This window comes from Orbicella franksi, chromosome 6 (genome assembly GCF_964199315.1).
Source record: "Orbicella franksi chromosome 6, jaOrbFran1.1, whole genome shotgun sequence".
Classification (NCBI taxonomy): domain Eukaryota; kingdom Metazoa; phylum Cnidaria; class Anthozoa; order Scleractinia; family Merulinidae; genus Orbicella; species Orbicella franksi.
The window spans coordinates 25,888,024-25,907,852 of NC_138150.1; the positions used below are offsets into that span (position 1 = coordinate 25,888,024).

The 19,829-nt window shown below is 39.7% G+C and overlaps 1 protein-coding gene across 2 annotated transcripts in view; it reads left to right on the top strand.

Moving 5' to 3' along the window:
* The first annotated feature begins 89 nt into the window (after positions 1 to 89).
* Positions 90 to 19,829, top strand: part of LOC145490667 (diacylglycerol lipase-beta-like) — a 21,111-nt gene continuing 1,371 nt past the window's right edge. Inside the window, exons 1-14 of one of the 2 annotated variants that reach the window (XM_081469754.1) lie at positions 90 to 399; positions 786 to 1,236; positions 3,909 to 4,112; positions 4,900 to 4,938; positions 5,961 to 6,085; positions 7,524 to 7,656; positions 12,186 to 12,269; positions 12,979 to 13,053; positions 13,561 to 13,644; positions 14,340 to 14,464; positions 15,692 to 15,760; positions 16,256 to 16,328; positions 17,471 to 17,648; positions 19,203 to 19,356. In XM_081469754.1, the coding sequence (XP_081325880.1) occupies positions 305 to 399; positions 786 to 1,236; positions 3,909 to 4,112; positions 4,900 to 4,938; positions 5,961 to 6,085; positions 7,524 to 7,656; positions 12,186 to 12,269; positions 12,979 to 13,053; positions 13,561 to 13,644; positions 14,340 to 14,464; positions 15,692 to 15,760; positions 16,256 to 16,328; positions 17,471 to 17,648; positions 19,203 to 19,356 (1,889 nt within the window). In that variant the 5' untranslated portion in view covers positions 90 to 304. The remainder of the gene's footprint in view (positions 400 to 785; positions 1,237 to 3,908; positions 4,113 to 4,899; positions 4,939 to 5,960; positions 6,086 to 7,523; positions 7,657 to 12,185; positions 12,270 to 12,978; positions 13,054 to 13,560; positions 13,645 to 14,339; positions 14,465 to 15,691; positions 15,761 to 16,255; positions 16,329 to 17,470; positions 17,649 to 19,202; positions 19,357 to 19,829) is intronic. The other variant, XM_081469755.1, reaches the window with a different exon arrangement.

The following is a 19,829-nucleotide window of genomic DNA, read 5'->3' on the forward strand; positions in this document are numbered from 1 at the left end:
CCAGCTGAAGCACATTACTGCGCATGTTTCACTATGTTATGCTCCAATCTCCACTCATCTTTCAATATGGCGAGTGCGATCAACAGTTTATTCGTTGATTATATTAGCTGGTAAAACGATTTTCTGGTTGACATTGAAATGATTTATTGGACAAAACTTCATTGTTATGAAATTGTTTCCTAGATGCAACGTGGAACGACGCAATTTCAAGTTTAGTACATGTAGTATGAACTGATTCATAGTTTGTGGGATCTATCAATTATAGATTGTTGAAACTGAGTTTGTTGAACAAGTTTTAAGGAATATGCCAGCCCTGATCGCTTTTAAACGCCGGTGGCGCATTGGTAGCGATGATCTGTTTTTCCCAGCAGCGGTAGGAGTTATAGTCAGAGTATTATGGTGAGTTCATTTAAGTCAAATTTTTTTCTTAAAGTGCCTCTGAAGTAAAAATAATTGCTGCTTATTTGAAAGGCTTTTCAAAGTAAAGAAGTATGGCGTTTTCCTTTTTGGAATATCTGTTTTCGTTTTAGAGATATTCATATTTTTGTATTATGCAAATGAGGAAAGTGATGACCTTTTAAAGTGGGACAGTGGGTCTTGCTTGGAACACACATGGTTTCCATATTGTCTTAACTCTCCCCATTAGATTGGTGGGAGTGGATGATCCTTGTTTGAGATAAAATCTGGGAATTTTAGTCTTAATTGAAACAGAACCAGCAGCATAACTGTTGTCATGGAAATGGGTCTCCTTAGAAACAAGCCATTTTTTATCTTTTCTTTCAAAGGTTGGCTGTGATATCCATGATCTATGGCTTTGAAAATGATGAGATCAAATATTGTAATGCTTGGCTGGAGTTACGGTTGTTTTTCATTGGAGTAATTGTTTTGACGAGTCTGATAATTCTGAATGAAATTGCCATCATCTACATCAGCATGCAGGGAACCTTGTCTGATGCACGACCTCGGCACCACATGCCAATATTTCTGTATATCCAACTTGCGCTGTATTTGCCAGAACTTTTGTGGACTATCCTTGGTACTTACTGGGCAGTTAATAGCAGCTCTGACTGTGAGGTAAGCTTGACAATTGCTGTCTGGGTTTCGGTGGCTCTGGAGTGGTCCATCTTGTTGGCTGTTTTCATTGGTGTTTTGGTACTGTTTGATCCGTTGGGCCATGTTGACAACGATCCTTTTGGAAGAGAGTTTTCATCTACTATGCAAGAATCAGCAAAGGAGGTTTGCTTTGTCTGGTTTATACATTCTATGATGTTACGTGTGTCCATTATTTTCAAAAAATTGTAAAGTAGAAAAATGCATCTCAAGAATATATGTAGGTAGTTGTACAAATCAGATTTAATTTTCACATTTTTGCAAAAATTATTGGACACTACAGGGAATCCCAATTTTTCAATCCTCAAAGGAAAACAACAGTTTGCTTAAAAAAATCAGTTAGTCCCGAGAAATTGGGGGTAAAACTTGTATTGGACCAAGTGCAGAGTCAGGGCTCGACTTTCAGGAAAAAACCTTGGTGCCAGCTGGCCCCTAAGTTTTCAGATTTAGTCACCAGCAAAAGTATTTCATTGAACAGTGTAGAAAGTTAGTTGCCAGTGAAAAAAAGTTGGTCACGTTTTATATTAGCAACCCCAGCAGTTGCAATATCGTGCTCTGAGGGTTGAAACTACTTTTGGTTGGAAGAATCGGAAGTTTAGAAAGATTGAGTATTCGAAAAGTTGGAATTCCACTGTAATTAATTCTATGGCAGTGTTTGGATGTCTGATCTCAAATTGCATCAAGTTTCACATTTGTTTAGCTTCTCAATTAGTTTTATTAGTACAGTATTGGAAAGATATATCAAACTCTCAATACTGTGTTTTATTACCTTTCCAAACACCATGAAGTTCATCAAAAATACTCCATTGTACATGGTATTTTCAACTCTCTCCTCTGTGTTTTGAAATGTGGTAAAACATCGTCTACATGTTTGACATATTACGTGTAGAGATCTGTTGTAGTACTCAGTGTTCTATCTGTATTTATTTTTCCTGTATCATTGTAAACCATCTTACGTTAAGTTGTTTTTCTGTAAATAGTGTGCGATAATAAAAACTGAAACTAAACTGAACTAAATCTCGGTGATCCTGGTAACCAAGAGAGTAGTGCAGCACCAAAGGATCACAAGAACAGTGGCTCCAGGTTCAAGCTCTTAAGGGTACAGGATCAACCCGCTTGACCACTTGTAAATTATTGTCCAAAATCTCTAAATGTTACTTGTGATCTTGAATGTTACTTAATTACAATATTTTTGTTTCATATATACCAGTAAGGGTCCTTTCATTCAAAAGTCTTCCATCTCAAGTCATTTACTCCACTTATTGAAAAGTTCTTTAATAACTATCATGATTATTATGTTATACAGCTACATACATTAAATAATGTAGGTAGCTGTATTAGTATCATAAATAGTGTAAAGTATTGTAGTGTACTTTGATGGAGGCGCGGTGGCCTCATGGTTAGTGCGCTCATCTCCGGATCGAGCGGTCGGGATCGAGCCCTGGCTGGGGACATTGTGTTGTGTTCTTGGGCGAGACACTTTACTCTCACAGTGCCTCTCTCCACCCAGGTGTATAAATGGGTACCGGCGAACTTAATGCTGGGGGTAACCCTGTGATAGACAAGCATACTCCTAGTCGCTTCATGCTACAGAGACTGGGGTAAGCTCCGACCTGGTGGGTCACTTGGCTCGTATGCAGACTTTACCTTAGTTTTTACCCAAAAACAACATTAAGTATCTTCACAAGTATTGCAAGTAATGTAGAGTAACTGTGTTGTATTCTAAGTTGGGTAAGTAGATGTATTGTAACATGGTGGTTTTATAATTGAAGGCTTTCTTGCTTAAAAGGGCATATATAGCATTTTGGGCCAATTTTTCTTTTTTACAGGATCAAGCTAATTTTTGGCAGACTGACTTGTTTTGACATGAAAAGCATCATTGCATAACTGTTTTTGCTGTTTTGTGCTTCGTTTTCAAGAAATAATGTATGCAAAAAAAAACTCAGTTTCTTTTGGAGCGAATCTTACAAAGGTGGATTTTGCCGTGACGCGAACTTAAAAGGTTACTTTTAGCAGCTTTGACAGCACGGTTTTCTTTAAACAGATGTTTTTATTTTTGAAAGAAGTAGAGAAATAGACCAGAAAAAAAAAAATCGACAGACCTGGCATTGAACCTGTGTCACGACAAAGCAATTAACTTGAATCTGGCCCGTTCAGTGCCTTATTCGCTTGCATTAACAAGCAACAGTATGAGAATAGCGTAATTATATGAATAATAAAACTTGTATTGGTTTGAACAACTAGCAGCAAATGCCACGCTTCAGTGACTTCATCGTTTAGCAAAACAAAAGGTTTCTTTTGTTTTTCATTCAACAAAAGATCTCCAAAAGATACCCTTGGAAAACTGAGTTTTTTTGCATAGGTTATTTCTCGAAAACGAAGCTCAAATCAACGAAAACAATTATGCAACAATGCTTTTCATGTCAAAAAAAGTCAGTCTGCAAAAATTAGCTTGATCCTGCAAAAAATAAAAATCGGCCCAAAATGTCATATACACCCTTTTTGCATGAAAGCCTTCAATTATCAGTAGTGTAAATTACGTACCTGGCTGTATTGTATGTAAATGAAAGTTTGTTATTTAAAAAAAACCCATCATGATTTGAATGAGTAGAACAGTTTTTGACTGAGTGTTGAAAGTTTAACTACATATGGTTTGAGACTGGCTGATTAATCTAATTGGTATGTAATTAGTGTGGTTTTGGTTTATGACACTCAATTGAAAATCGCTCTATTCTCTCTAAATTTATTATGATCAGTTACTTTATTTGATCAATTATTTATTTCAAATATTCAAACAGCTTTGGGAGAAAAGATGCCGTTGGCTGTGTTGCTTTTTCGCTGGTAGAGATGATCAGTACCTGAGTGCAGTGTCTGACATTGCTGATATATTGGCATCTGAACTTCATGATGTAGATTTGGTACCTTCTGATATTGCTGTTGGTCTCATTCTTCTTCAAGACGAACAAGAACGAGAACAAGCAGAAAGGAGGACAAAAGGAGAGGTGAGGAATACTGAGGCTGCAGTTAATAATGGTGCCTAGAGGATTTTCTTTATATATGTTGAGGGAAATTTGACAGCAACCTGACAAAATCTTGGGTGGTATCCTTGTCAATGAGTGATGATTCAGTACATTTACAGTTTTATCTTATCCAAGTGGAGTTAAGTAATACACCTGAACCCTGTCCATATGCAAAAAATATTCTTTTTTTGATGTTCTAATACTGAAAACAGAAAGCAACTGAACATGTACTAAATGCATCGAATAGAAATTAAAGCTTTGCATCCATAGTGCATACAGTTACTGTTTTTATAGCATTTTCCCCATGTACACTAAAATGAGATTGAAAACACTGATATGCTGTGAAAAAACACCTTGACACGTTTGCGTATGCATGGACGTGATGCAAATGACAGTGTGTTGTTTTTTTGCGGTGGTCAGCTTGACAATGGCTCCCAGACGTGTGTGAGAAAATGAGATCAAAAACACTGATATGCTGTGAAAAAACACTATGACCCATTTGCGCGTGCATGGACGTGATGCAAATGGCAGTGTGTATTTATAGTAAAAATGCATAAAAGAAGTAAAAATGCATAAAAGAGTTTGCACTTTCAAATGGGAATGCAGTACAGTAGTGCAGATTGTGTCTTAGTCATCTTGTAACTGACTTTCAGTCAGACTTAACAGTCTAAACTATGAGCTAAGTATTTATTATAACATAAGACTTAAAAGGCTGATATTTGTAGGAAGAATTTGAAAAATGCTCACTATTTTTCCTTGAATTTTACAGATACTTCAGAAAGGGACACCTGTTAACCTAAGTGATCCTGTAAGTACAGTTAAATCACTCTGACTAACACCTGTGAATAAATCCAACAGTTGCAGTCCCTGCAGTTTTTGTAGGATACGCACTTGTTCTTTTGCTATTTGCTAGGGAAATCTTGGCAAGATCTCTTACATACCTGCAAGAATTTATTCCGAAAGTGTTACATGCACATGGTGTGGCACTCATTGACCACAATGAACGTGACACAATTGTTTAGCGGAGAATCTTCATTCTATACCATGTTTTGCAATTTTGCATCAAAAAAGTCTTCCAAAACAAGCTTGTATTTCGCCTCTCCAATCAGCAGAAGCACATTGTCCTTTGTTGACAAAATGTTGCAAGGAATCCTCTTCCATCTCTTCTATTTGTTCTTTCGTGAAGCTTTTGGGTACATGGCAAAACGATGAGAACAACAACGTTTGCACCATTTGCATTTCTTTTGCCGTTTCGTATAGTTGATATATCAGACTTTCCTCAAAGCCGGTTGGCAAAATTGCAACAACGTCTTTCGGCGGAAGAAGATGAACGCAGCTTCTTTCTGTTCATCTTTGAGCGAAGAAACGTTGAAATTTCTCTCAACAGGATTCTATTTTAAAAACAACCGCCCCTTTACAAATCACAGCACAGGTCAGTGATGACAACTGCTGCGAGCCACAAAACGCACCTGGACGCAATCATGATTGGCTGTTGCCAAGGTGATGACACTTTTGTCGCCTTTCAACTAATGGGAATTTTCTGTTTTTCACTTATTTCCAAAGATCTCTACAGCCGTCTGCTATCAAGTCAAGTCTTCCATTTTGCACTGGTGTCCAGTAGTTCTCTTGTGATTCTATCGGTGCTTGCAACGATCAAATAAAAATACAAGAAAATGGAGGGCTGTAAACAGTCAAATCTTTGCTTGTTTTCATGTACAAATTCTCTAAAATAGCATTCATTTGAGAGAATTTTATTGCAACCAGTTAGGAGAGTCCATAGTTTGAGCATGAGTTATTTTGAAGGGTAAAGTGTCCTTAATTTGGTTTCAGAAAGAGAAATCACTGGTGGATGATGCTGCTTATTTCATGAAGTTTGCACTGGGTTCATATGGCTGGCCCCTGTACATGTTTATGAACCCGTGCAGTGGTCCCTGGAGCCTTTGTGGTGGAATAAGGTACTATGTAGACAATTTTGTTGGTTATAATTGTTTTTTGAGAACTATCATCAAGATCTAGATTCTCCTCAAAGTATCAAAATGTAATTTTCTTGTAAGTCAGTACAGAGTAATGTTTGGAGACCAGCAAAGGAGAATTTAAATCTTGACATCAAGGCTAGAACTATTATAATAATTCCTTCGTTCCTTTCCGCTTTTACCACGGTGTGTCACGCGAGTCTCCGGGGAGACATTCTCTTGACCCAAGACTGATGTGATTTTGTACCTGCTTCCTATGGTTTCTGTAATCTTGTCTATCCACTTGGTGGGTGATTGGCCCTCCAAGCTTCACCAGAGCCCTGTTAGCCAGGCATTTCAGGGTTCTGGGCAGGCCCTCATGGCTACTGTAGCGGCCCAGGAGAATAGGTCCCCCGCCATACTTTGCCCTGCACAGCAGTCCCCTACATGCCTGTTTCCGGCCACTGTGACATGGACAAGGGGTTGGACTTTGGTGGAACTATTATTGATATCTTTATTCTCCTCACAATATCAAAATCCAAATAACAGTAAAACCAGGAGAATACACAACTTGATCTCTAGTAGGTAAAGTGTTGATTTATGTAAGTATTAATTTCTCTCCTGTAAGTCAGTACAGAGTAATGTTTGGAGACCAGCAAAAGAGAATTTGAATCTTGACATCAGGACTTGAATGCTGACCTCTATTAGCTTCCAGTAAATTGATTGAAAGTTCTGGTGCATGTCAGTAAGGCAAAAAAAATAACTTAAACTTCTTTCGCCTCTATTTATTAGAGTCCAGTCTCAAAATATCATGCAAAATAATACTTCCTGTACAGGTGATAAGATTAAAAGAACTGTTTGTCAAATCTCGCGTTACAGAAACTTGTTTAAGGCCAGATACCTCATCATTACAGAAAATAATTTTGGTCCCTAGCTCATACGTTTTCTCTACTACACTGTAAGTAAGGATGTCTTAGATATGGGCATTTTCGTAGGATCCTGTGGCTGCCCCCTTAAAAAGGGTTCGACTGCAATGGCTAGGATATACACTGTAGTGCAGCTTTCAATTGAGAGTCCTGAAACTAAAACCAGGGCAAACACTCTTGCCAATCACAAATAATACAGGCAATGCAGTGAACCAATCAAAATTCAAAGCACAGACACGTAGCTGACGCGAAGCGCGGGAAAATGTGTGCCAGTGAGTCATGATTGACTTTGGTTTACTTCTGATTGGCGAGAAAGCAGCACGAGTTTTTAAAGCAAATTCTTTAGCATAGCGGTGCAAAACCAGAGCAAATGGAAATTTCATTTGACTCTCAATTTAAAACCGCTCCAGTTATCCCAATTAAAAGTTCTACAGGAATGGTAAGGAGCACCAGTAAACTGAATTTGTATGTTAACATAAAATTGTAAGTAACCATTGCATCCTGTTGTTTTTAAGGTGTTGTGGATGTTTTCGTCCCAGCCTGGAGCACATCTCCAGTGACAACTGCTGTCATTGCAACTCCGCTGGTCTTAAACTGCAGGCTCAACTGGAGGATATTGATTTGGTGTACTGCTGTTATCACAACAAGGTAATCAACTGTCTTATTAAATAGAATATAGCTGCTGTATATCCGCTATTGCAGCTGATCGCGCATTATCTTTTTACATTATTGGGATTTTTACAAAGTTACAGCTGAGGACTAGAGCATGAACTTTCGTCGCCATCATTAAATGAAGCCAGAATTAAATAAAATTATGAGAAAGTATCAGCAGCTCGGATTGCGATAGGTTGGCGACAGGGATGGGCGCAAGAAAATTGATTTTCTCACTCACCCTCCCTGCCCCTCCCCACCCCGCCCCCCCCTCCAGAGGAGGAGAAGGGAAGGAGGATGAGGGTAGAGTGAGCGTTGGTCGCGATGTCTACCACGCCTTCCCAATCTCCCTCATCCCAGTCTCCCCACGATTTACCTCTAAACGCGTTTTATTCTGTCTGGTCGTGATTCACCCTCCTTAGGTAATAATAGGGCTGTGAATACCGCCGCTCATGGGTCACTCCTGGCTGCTTTGATAAGCCCATTGTCCGCCGCTCTCTCGGGTCCGGTTCTTGAAGGTCCTCCCGAGCAGCGCCGGCTCATTTTCCCGAACAGCGGCTGGTAATCGAGCCTACTTGTTGGCCGTTCGCTTTCTTTCTTTAGCAGACGCCAAAACGGCCAAGAGTGTCGAATGACGGCTGAATTCACAGGGTAGCTCAATAAACACCTGATTTCTTTTTCATAAGACATTTAATCATTTCCGGAGCGTAATCCATCTATTACTTTGTCTGGATAATAATTAAGTCTTTTATATTAAGCTTTTGATCTCAAGAAGGAAATGCTAGCCTCCTTGGCGCCTTCCTTGCTTTGTGAGTGTAATCTCTGACAATTAGCGTTACATGCTCTTCCGCAGTGCAGATTAAAAGAATCAAGTCGACTGAGATCGTAACTGATCTTGTATTTTAACTTTGACGCGACCAAAAACATATCAGCTATTGAAACACTTCGTACAAACTTACATTTACGTCAGGAATTTATGTTGTAACTTCCACTTCCCTCTCGGATTTGAGCGAATTTCAAGGTATAATCCTAATGCGCGTTCGTTTTATGAACGGCAAACCAAATCAGTTATGACCTACATGTAGAACACTGTTATGTTTCTTCTAAATAATTGTATTTTCATAACTTTGTATAGAGTATAAATTGAGTTTAAATTCAGGAGTATTGCTAACTACGTACTATCCGGTTGGGTTGTCTGTGATCTGATACACTACTTTTATGATGTCAAGTGGCCAGAGGATACTTTCGTTTTTAATTGATTCACCTACAAGTTTAGTAATAGCTGTCGTATTTGTAACTGGTCTTTCATTCAATACCCTCATCTGCTTGTAGACGAACTGCAAAGATTACTCTATCTTTCCAGCCTCGAGTGAATCTTCCTTGTTGAATAACTCGACGATTTTCGTTTCTTCCCTCTCGGCGCCTGCAGGAATGCCATTGTAAGTCACTGAGCTCGCGTTGTTCTTGTTCCCAGCACCTTTTATATATCCATGTCTGCTGGAGTTTGCGGCTTTGCCTTCGTCCAGCGCTCTCTCTCCTGCGGTCTTGAAGCTTTTTCTAAAGTACGCATTCTTCACATCTGCTCGACAAAATTCCCTGGAGAATCTTCCATCACTTTCCTTTGCGGACTTTGAACACCTTTTGTTGCACACGGCATTAATGAATGGATCCTCGTGGCGAAAAACCAAAACCTTGTGTACCTCCACGAGAATTTCATCCGCTTTCGGGACGAAACATTCATTAGAACTACCGCTTTCGTTTCGTAGGACTGCAGTTTGTTTGCCACCTTGACGCTTTTTATCGAGTCGCACTTGTGAAGTTTCTGGGCCTGGCGTAATTCTTGTAGCGATGTGACAACGATTTCCTTGGAGTCTAAAAGCTCCTTTTTTATCGCTTGGTTGCTCTGGCTTTTGCGCTGGTCTTCCTCGATAAAGCTTTCCCTCTTGAACCGCTTTGTTTTGTCTAGCATCCCAGTTCTTTCTTGTCAACTTGATGTGTTCGTAGATCATTTTAGCCTGATGCTTTGCCGTTGCTTGTTTAGTGGTCGCTTGAGTAGAGTCCACAGACATGGCCATGGGAATTCATTGAAGAGATTTTGTCAACTGTGAAAAGTTTCAACTTATTCTATGTCACTTTGCCAATAATCAGATTAAATCCTTGAGCGTCCTTAGATTTCAAATCTCCCAAGTCGCTTTTATGTTTTACGGTTATACCAAACAATTGGAGGTAATTGCGTAGCAAAAACCGTGTACTTATTGAGTTTTGTGCTAATTAACTCAACAGTGGTTTAAAAACGGTCTCAAAAGATGCGTTAACAAGTGATGTTCCGAGCTAACGAAAAAGTTAATTAGCAGTTTAGTGCAGGCAATAGACGAGTACAACTTGTTTTCATTTCATAAAACGCTATGCAGGTTTTTCGTGTACTTGTTATATTGACATGGCGCAAAACACTTGTATTAGCCAAAATAAATAGGAGTTATTAACGCGGACATGTTGATCTATTCAAAGTCGTAAATGGAGCGGAATTTTTTTAATTAACAGTTGTAAGGCTGGGACGGTAATCGAAGATTCAGGCTCTGTCGATAGCAAGTGAAGTAAACTAATTCGGAACTGAGGTATAATGTATGCTGAACGATTTGTAACCTTCCTTTTGTACTCTGTATTTACCATATATGAGAATGAAAAGAGTCAGTTATAAGTTACATGTAAGAGCAACACAATGACAAAATTTTTTTTAATCCACCCCAAAAATTTCGACGTGTGTACACTGTATTTATTTCTGTCACGCTTTGTAAACTTCATAAGTATGAGTCCACAAATTAAAGAACAATGCTAGTTTGTTTACCTTTCAATGTGAACATAAAGGTTCTCCGTACCTGCCCCCATACATTTCTTGTAATATTGGTTGGGAGAATTTGATTTCTTGTCAAGGTAGGTTTCCTTTGCTTATCTGTTACTAATTTCTCCTGACCTGTATGCTTGACTATGTATTAATTTTTTGACAGGAAATTAGGCGTAGATCTTAATGTAAAGGCATTGCACCTCGCGAGATGTTACGCAATGTACACTATTACGCGAAATTTTCGCTTTTTTCGCATTTTTTTTTGTTAAGATCACGAAATTTGATGTCCCAGAAAAAGATTGTGTATAATTAGAAAAGAAAGTTCTTCAAATTCGCAAAGAAAGACGTGTCAAGAAATCTAACACTTTCGAAACATTGTCAAATTAAGTTGTGACGAAAATCTCGTGTAATAATAGTCTTGTCAGCCTTCGCGCTCTCATGAATTTATCTCGCGAAAGGAATGCACATGACAACCACTCCCAAAATATGATTCCGATGACGTAATTCGACGTAGATCTTTTACACCTTGCTGATTGGCTGTTACTTTCCCGTGAAAATTGTCAACAGCCAATCAGACTCCACATCAATCTCTTCTGAACCACAAAATCAGAATGGATTTTTTCGGGTGTTATGTCAGGCTTCCCTCGATGGTGGGATAAATGGAACATGCGACGAGAGAGAGAAGTTTGATTATTGAGGCTGTATACTATAGGGGAATCTTCGTTTGCAATATTTGCCTCATTAGCAGATTAAGCGATTCAGTTTGTGATCAAGGTAGAAAAATATCAGCTCTGAATATTGAAAACGCATAGTTTTTTTTTCTTTTCTTTTTTTTTTTTGAAAACGCATAGTACCATTAACTGTCCCAAGGAATTTGAGCCCGATGTATTAAATACTTTTTGTGCGGCGCGGGTTTAAAACTCAAACTTTTACAAAGAATGTATGAGCTCATTAGCACTTTTGCCACCCAGAGATTTCGTAGTTTTTGAAGCCAATTCCTCTTTGAATATTACACCCAAAGAGCCAAACATTTCAACAATTTCTAAGTTTCACAAGCTCTTCTAATGTCTTTAGTGAATTCGTATTGAGCGTAATGCCTTCTCTGAGCAAAGTCGTAATTATGAGCAAAAACTTCAGCGACCATCGCTCTATACAGGGTAACAGCGCGTTATCAAGTTGAATCGGAAAGGATGAAGAGAAAGAGAGTCAATCCCCCATACGGGCCTTATTCCCAAGGTAATCCCCCCGGGGTAATCCCCCTCAAGTTCTATATAGACATGGCACTCAGTTCCCCCACGGATAATCTTACCACGTTATCAAGTTGAATCGGAAAAGATGAAGAGAAAGAGACTAAATCCCCCATATGGGCCTTATTCCCAAGGTAATCCCTCCGGGGCAATCCCCCTCAAATTCTATATAAACATGGCACTCAGTTCACCCACGGATAATCTTACCACGCGCGCTGCGTGGATGTTTTCATGGAGGATGAAAATGTGTATAAAGCCGCTCGGACTGTCCACGTGATCAAAATCTGGGTCACCATTAGTGATCTAAAAATAACTTGATTGGGATCACCTTGAGATCAAGGTCTCTATGGGGGATCATTAATTCTCCCACTCTTCATGCTCTCTTGACACTATATAATATAAAAGAGCGTTGTTGATTTGAACGTTATTGACTTTAGATTTACGAGGTGCCATTTTATGTAGCAGTGGATCATGATCACCAGGCAGTTGTGGTGTCCATTCGTGGCTCTCTCTCGATGCAGGTTAGAAATGAGACGATTTGTTGTAAGAAATATTTTGAAATTGAGCACACTAAGGTGGAAAAAGACCATTAAATTGGGCTTGATAATAATAATAATAATAATAGTAATAATAATAATAATAATTATTATTATTATTATTATTATTATAATAAACTGATATTTTAAGAGGAGGCCTCCAATCATGATGTAAGTTTGCTTTACCAGACACCAGCAAAATACTATTTAGTTTTAAAAAAACCCTTTGGGTCAAAAGCCCATCACGCAGCCACTAAGCCCTCTATTTCAGTCAGAGAGGTTGCCAAGCAACAAGGCGTTATGACGTCAACTCATGACGTCATCTTGACGTGACATCAGTCAGAGTTACTTATAAGCGCTTGACTGCTGTAAAGAAGGTTTTTCTCTCCTCTTTTCCACCACCCTTGCCGACCCCATGTCTTCACGTGGCAGGCGCTCACACTCCTAAAGGAGGCGGCACCCTCTGAGGTTGTCATCTTCAGTGACATACCGTACGGTATTTGGCATGTACAAGTTGTGTCGGAGTCCAGTTCTGGCGCTCTCTCTGTCATGCAACGCTACGTTCTCAGGAGAGAGGGTTTCTCTCTCCCTTAGCGTTATCTGACAGAGAGAAAGCTAGAGCTGAACTAGTTGTGTCGTTTACGATCATGATGCTTGCAGAAACCGATCCTGATCTTTTTTATTTTGAAAACAGGATGCGTTGACTGACCTAACAGGGCAACAAGAAGAATTGAACATTGAAGGAGTGGAGACTTGCCACGCGCATAAGGTACATGCACACCAAGTGTTTCTCCTTGTTGTCGCTAAATTTAAGGAGCCATGTCACGGTTTCCGCATGTTGTAAAGTTTAGTCTAAATTTTTCAAGTTCGTGGTCTGTAATCCGTGTTAACCTTCTCCATCCTTTACCATTCTTGTTCCTTTTTGGCTTATCATAATCTCTTTGGTGTTTTTCTAATTTAGTAAACTACTATTCTCAGGTTTTATTCAATTTAAAGGTAATTTTGTACGTGGCTAAAATTAAATACCTCAAAATACCGTGACTGAGCTCCTTTAAGCTGTTCTGAGGTTAACGGAGACTAACTCCTTTGCTACACGCTAAATAAATGAATGCTCGGTTTTCTCTCGTTTTACGTTCAGTTTCCTGCATTTCCTAGTATTATTTTGATTGTTAAGTTTTTCCCGTACATTTTTGCTCTCTTTGTTTCTTTATTTCTTCTTCCCGGCACTTGTAATCTTTCCCCGTTACCCTTAATCTTTCCTTTCGCATTGTTTTAGGGGATTCTCCGATGTGCACGTTATGTAAAGTCAGTCCTGGAGAAAAGAGAACTCCTTCAGAGTGCTTTCTCAAGAGCTGGCGAGGTAGGCTAAATACCTGCTAAATACCTGCTGTTGTCCATGAAACAACTGGAAAAGGAGCCTGAGATTTCTTTGAGCGAACAGTGAACGAATTCGACCTGGTCGAGTTTACTATCCCTCATAGAAAACGAGGGCAAGTAAGAAGCCATTGTCATGGCTACAACTTTAGCTAAAGAAAGCATAATTTCCCCTTTCAAGCAACGCGCGCGATCAAGTTTTATCAGCGAATGTAAAACGACAAGGGAATAAACAGTCTAAAAAACAGATCGGCGAGTTTCCAGTACAGCACGCCGAGGGTCAGCTATTACGAAAATACAGTTACAGTGGAAGCCCGCCTTACGATCACCTCGTTCTTACGGCCACTTTTTTCTCTCCCAGCGAGCCGCCCATACATTTTAAGGAAACCCCGTTAATGCGACCAACCCGTTAATATGAACAACGCCACATTCTGAAATCCCAACCTGTATAATCCTTTATAATTTTTCCCCATCAATACGGCCACTTGAACCAGTTATGTTCATCTTTCCATTTTAAGATTGTATGTACTCACTGAAGTTTTTTAAAATTATCTCTGCATTCCGGATGTGTTTTTTAGAAGTGCAATTGCGATATATCTGTTAAGACGTCATGTCATGAAATTTGATCCTCCATTGGTGACCGCATAAACGGGTTCCAAGATACATTTTTTTTCTCCGTAGAATTATCGTCTAGTGATCGTGGGTCATTCACTGGGTGCTGGGACGGCATCGTTGTTATCAGTCCTTCTCAAACCAGCTTATCCTGACCTGATTTGCTTTGCCTACTCCAATCCTAGTGTGCTTAGGTAGGTGTGACATCAGCATGCAAATTCTCCCTAATAACATCCATACAGTACATTTGTCTTATACCGCTTTGAGGAATTGATTTATGTATCACAATAGTTTACCCTTTGGATTTTCTTTATATAAAGTGTTTCCAAAAACTTGGCCTTTGAGTCACGCTAAAGTAATGGTCTTAAGCTTTTTGTTGAACAATGTGCCGCAAAAAGTAAGGTGTGTTGACTACATTAGAAAATTCAATAGAAAATTAAGCCGCGCATCGAATCTGTAAAACTGTATTGGGGAATCCTTGTTTACGATGTTTACCTCATTAGCATAAGCAATTCAGTTTCTGATGGAGCTACAAATAAATCAGTTCTGAATATTGAAAGGTCATAGTACGATTAAACCTGCCAATGAATATGAGCCTGATGTATTGAATACTTTTTGTGCAACACGGGTTTAAAAACTCAAAATTTTACAAAGAATGTATGAGCTCGTCAGCGCTTTTGCCACCCAAGACATTTTGCAGTTTTTGAAAGACAATATCTCCTTGAATACTACACCCAAAGAGCTAAAAATTTCACCGTGTATTAAGTTTCATTAGCTCTTTAGCTGCCTAGAGTCAATTCATATCTAACATGTGTCCTTCTGTACGCAAACCGTAGGCCAATGAGCAAAAATGTAAACAATGACGTCAGCATGAATCCACCTATAGGTAGCTTTCTCCCATTGTTGTAAACTTGTACTAACAATTTGTACCGTGTTTAAAGGAGCTCAGTCACGGTTTACGCATATTGAAAAGTTTAGCCTCAATTTTTCAAATTCGTCGTTTGTAATCCGTGTTAATCTTCTCCATCCTTAGCCATCCTTGTTCCTTTATGGTTTATCATTATCTCTTTGGTGTTTTTCTATCTTATTAAACTGTTATTTTTAGGTTTCGTACCATTTAAAGGTAATTTTGTATGTGGCCAAAATAACTCAAAATACCGTGACTGAGCTCCTTTAAATAAAGATTATGTCCATGAGTATGGTATATTGAGACATTTTCTTTGCTTCTATGGAGAGATGAAGTAATGAACCAAACTGTAACAAGGCATCTGTTTTAATTAATAAATTTACATTTGAAAGTAATGAAGATTTAGTATGAAAAATGGCTAAAATTGGGGAACATATAAATGTATTGAGCTCGATTTTACAAGACGTATCATCCGTGAAGTAACTTCTGTACTCGTGACTTTGTTCCACTCCAGTGCTCCGGCCACGCCATACTGTGAAGATTTTATCGTATCCGTTGTTCTTGGCAAGGATGCCGTTCCCAGGTTTGCTTTTTTTGACTTATAATTATCGTTCTTATTTGTTAAACCAACGCTTTATCCGCAGTACTTTGGAACGGATTCCCACTGTTGTAAGAGCAGTTTGTTTTGTCTGGTTTCGTGCGTGTTCTGTTCAGCATTTGGCTTACAGAAACTTGTTGAGCGTGCTGTGACCAATCAAAGCAAAGATGTTGTTTTTTTTTTTAGCTAATCAAGTCGCAAAACCCGGCAATACCAATCGTGTTGTAGGGCTCGTCATTTTTCCCGCGCTTGCCATTGGTTTCAGGTTTTACCGCGTTAACCATCGGTTTTCCCGCGCTTGCCATCCGTTACTTTTCGTCACAGTTGTTGGTTGGCATCATAGAGATACCCTTGTTGAATACTATGGGCTAGTTTCACGACTGAAGTTGTAAAACTGCTTTACTTGCGAACTCTAGCCAAAGACAGTGTTTAGTTTTAGTTTTAAAGTCCATTGAAGTATGTGCCTTTTTTGTCACTTAGGATGGGAGTTAAAAGTGGTGACGAATTACGACAAGATCTCGTGTCAATTATCAGGAGATGTTCTGTGCCGAAGGTTGGAGCTGAAATTGTTTTTCTCTGTTCCTCCACTCTAGAGAAACACGTTTCAAGGTGGCTCAAAACAGTTTCCAACACTTAGATTTTGATGAGTCATTATAACTATTCTTTATCACTTGATGCTACAGTCATGGTATCAACACACTGCCCAATCATTGGTGAACACGCAACTTTTGGCCAAGGTTAAAAACTTCTGTACATAGAGTTCAGAGCCACCTTAAATTTTCAAAACTTTAAGGTGGCTCTGAACCCTATGTACCGATTTTTTTAAAACTTTGGTAGAAGTTGCGTCTTATCTTACTTACTAAAATTTGATAATATAAAAAATTCTCACCGTGCCGTTTTTGAATTATAAGCCCCTAAAGCTATAATTAAGGGTGTTATTAACAGGCCATACTGTTGCTACGGTAACCTGTTGTGTCACTAAAATGATAAAAACGTGTTCACCAATGATTGGGCATTTTGTTGATACCATGATTGTAGCATCAAGTGATAAAGAGTGGTTATAATGACCCATCAAAATCTAACTGCTGGACACTGTTTTGAGCAAGAAAAAAATATGCAAATTTTTCATGGCAGCGATGTCAAGAATTGGTAATATTCTAATTTACTTTGTTTTCGAACGTCCCCAGTAAAATACGTCCTAAAAATTTTAAAACTAACCTGCGAAGCAAGAGTTTAGTTTCCCGCCTGCTGGTACCGCGAAAATTGGGGCGACAGCAAAAAATCGACGGAGACGGGGGATGGTGGGGCGAACCAGAATGCGTGAAAAGCTCTTTCGCTTCCTACAGGGGGTTCTGCGCCAACAGAGGTTGGGCGACTCGTACCTTATACCTTACTCAGATCCTTCTCTGATGTCCTTTTACTATTTATTGCTGGTTTCTCAACCTTCCCAGCCCCCCGTCTGTTGTCTCTATTCAATTGTACAACCGCGAACTAATTCGTACGAAAAAAACCTTGGAGTCTATGTAAAGATGATACGTAATTTGAGCGAAGTAAACCAAATGTCCGAACAAACAATTGAATCACAGGAAACACATGCACAAGGTAGAATGTTTTATTTAGTCTTGCCCCCTTCCCTTTCAGTATTTTCTTTAATTCATTACCAACATGTGAATCGTCTTTCCTTGTTGTTCACAGTACCGTGTTTTAATGAGTGGCTGTTGGCGAGCATTATTCTTCTTTCTTGGTCCCAGTCCTCGGGCCGGACAAGGTGACGGTCGGCATTTTTTCTCTGGCTCTCAACAGTACAGATCTACTCTCATCCACCATACGTGGGAAAATAGTTTGACTCAACCTCTTCTAGAAGGCATGGAAGGTATAACAGAATCTCTTGAACCTGCCATTCACGAAAATAATCCTGTCTTGTTATACTTGCATACGAGTGATGAACGTGATGGAACTCCATTGGAAGTATTGCTTCTCCCTACGGCGAGTATTGCTTTTTCCCACGGGGAGCTTTGCTTCTCCCTACGGAGAGCATTGCTTCTCCCTATGGGGAGCATTGCTTCTCCCTACGGGGAGTGTTGCTTCTCCTTACGGGGAGTATTGCTTGTCCTGATGGGGAGTATTGTCTCTCCCTACGAGGAGCATCTTCCTTTCCATGGATGAGATGTTAGACTTCATCACACTTAACCTGTGCGGCGTTTTGACAGGTCGTCAAACAAGGCATCGCTACCCGCGCTCCCCTCCGGCTCCCAAGAGTATAAATGCCATTTGTTCTCTTAGGTAGAGAGGCAAGCCGCGCTCCGAGGGCTTTTCCCTGGGAATGAGGTTGGTAGAGAGGGGCACGGTTGGAGTAGAGTATGCCCAAGAACACAGCACCATGATCCCAGCCAGGGTTCGAATACACCGGACCTATCTGCGCGTCTTTCCAAAATTTGTAGCTATTAGAACGCTATTTGATTAATGAGAGATCTGCTATCGTGGTTATTGGTTATTGATTCAAGTCACTGCCTTCCATGCCTTCATCGTTATTGCTTTATCACTCTTTTCTAAACACGTAAATGTCATCCAGTTACTATCTCATGTTTATTCCCGTCACTATTCTCATTGTAACATGACATTAAACTGTTGGCGTGTATATTTTGTTTCTTAAATTGGTAACTTGTTTCATTCGTTGTACAGTCAAACCTGTATTAGGCGGGCACCCTCGGGACCCTTGCTAGTGTCCGCTTAATTCAGGGTGTCCGCTGAAAACAGGTTCCCTCAGAATTCGTCTTAAAAGGTTCATATCAATATTGGTCAGTATTAAAAGACCTTGACAGAGACAAATAGCATTCTCGTGAATGATCGGTAACTCCGAAATACCGTATTTCCATAAACGATGACAAGTACATCAGGTAAAGCGATTTAAGTATACAGTAACAGTATCTAAATTGATCGAATCATGTGAAGGTTCACAAAATCAAACATGAACAAATGTTTTGATAAACCAAAACCGCATAACAAAATATTGCATTTCTGTGACAGCTCAGTTTGTTGGCAAACTTAAATGACCGATCTACTAAAACGTGGACAACAAAAATCATGCATTCATTTTGCAGTGTCCGTTTGATACAGGTTTCTAACAATAGAAATGACCGTAAAAGTCAAGTTAAAGGTGTCCGCGTCCGCTTAATACAGGTGTCCGTTGAATACAGGTATTTTTTACAGTGAATGTGGGAAAAGAAAAATGGGACTTGCACTGCTGTTCCCTCAATAGAGGGTGTCCGCTTAATGTGGGGTCCGCTTAATACAGGTTTGACTGTATTTATGTGACTGCTTCTTTCTCTCAACAATTCTCTGTTTTCTCTCACCAGTATTATCCTCTTACGTCTATCGATTCTTTAGTAGTGACAGGTTTTTTCGAAACTTTCCTTCTTCCTTGTAGATGAAACCCTGGGGCTGACCTCTGGAGACCGCTCTCACAGATACTTCGCAGACAAAGAACTGGAAACAGTTCCTTCGTCCTTGACCCCAGTCTCCGCCGAGCAACTCTTCCCTGCGGGAAAAATATTGCAGATCGACGAGAGAACGTCTTGCAGGTAAAAAGAATGCGCTCATTTGTTAAGTGTTCTCTAATGTCTAGTCACCAATCTGAAAGCTGATATGCATATATGACCTATAACGCAAACGTTCTTTTAGTTCGTCACGCACTCCTTCCCAGGATCCAGGATTCCTTGACGAACGTGACGAACGTGACGGGCCAAAAGTTCGTCTGCGCGGGAGGCTAGTGGATATACGTCGCTTGTTTCTCGCGCTATGATTAGTTACAGAAACTTGGTATTTCTTGAATCGGCAAGTGCATATTTAATGAAAGCGCTTTATCATTGTCTGAATACCATTGAGGTGATACCTTCCATTGAGCACCGAGCAGCGAAGCAGTGAAGAGCAATGCGTTGTCAGCGATCTGAAAGCCAATGGATACCCGGTAAAATTCATAGAGAAGGCGTGCAAAGAGAAAGAGAGAGAAACAAGATCAGAAGTCACGGGTGGCACAACTGCTTTCGCCTCAATC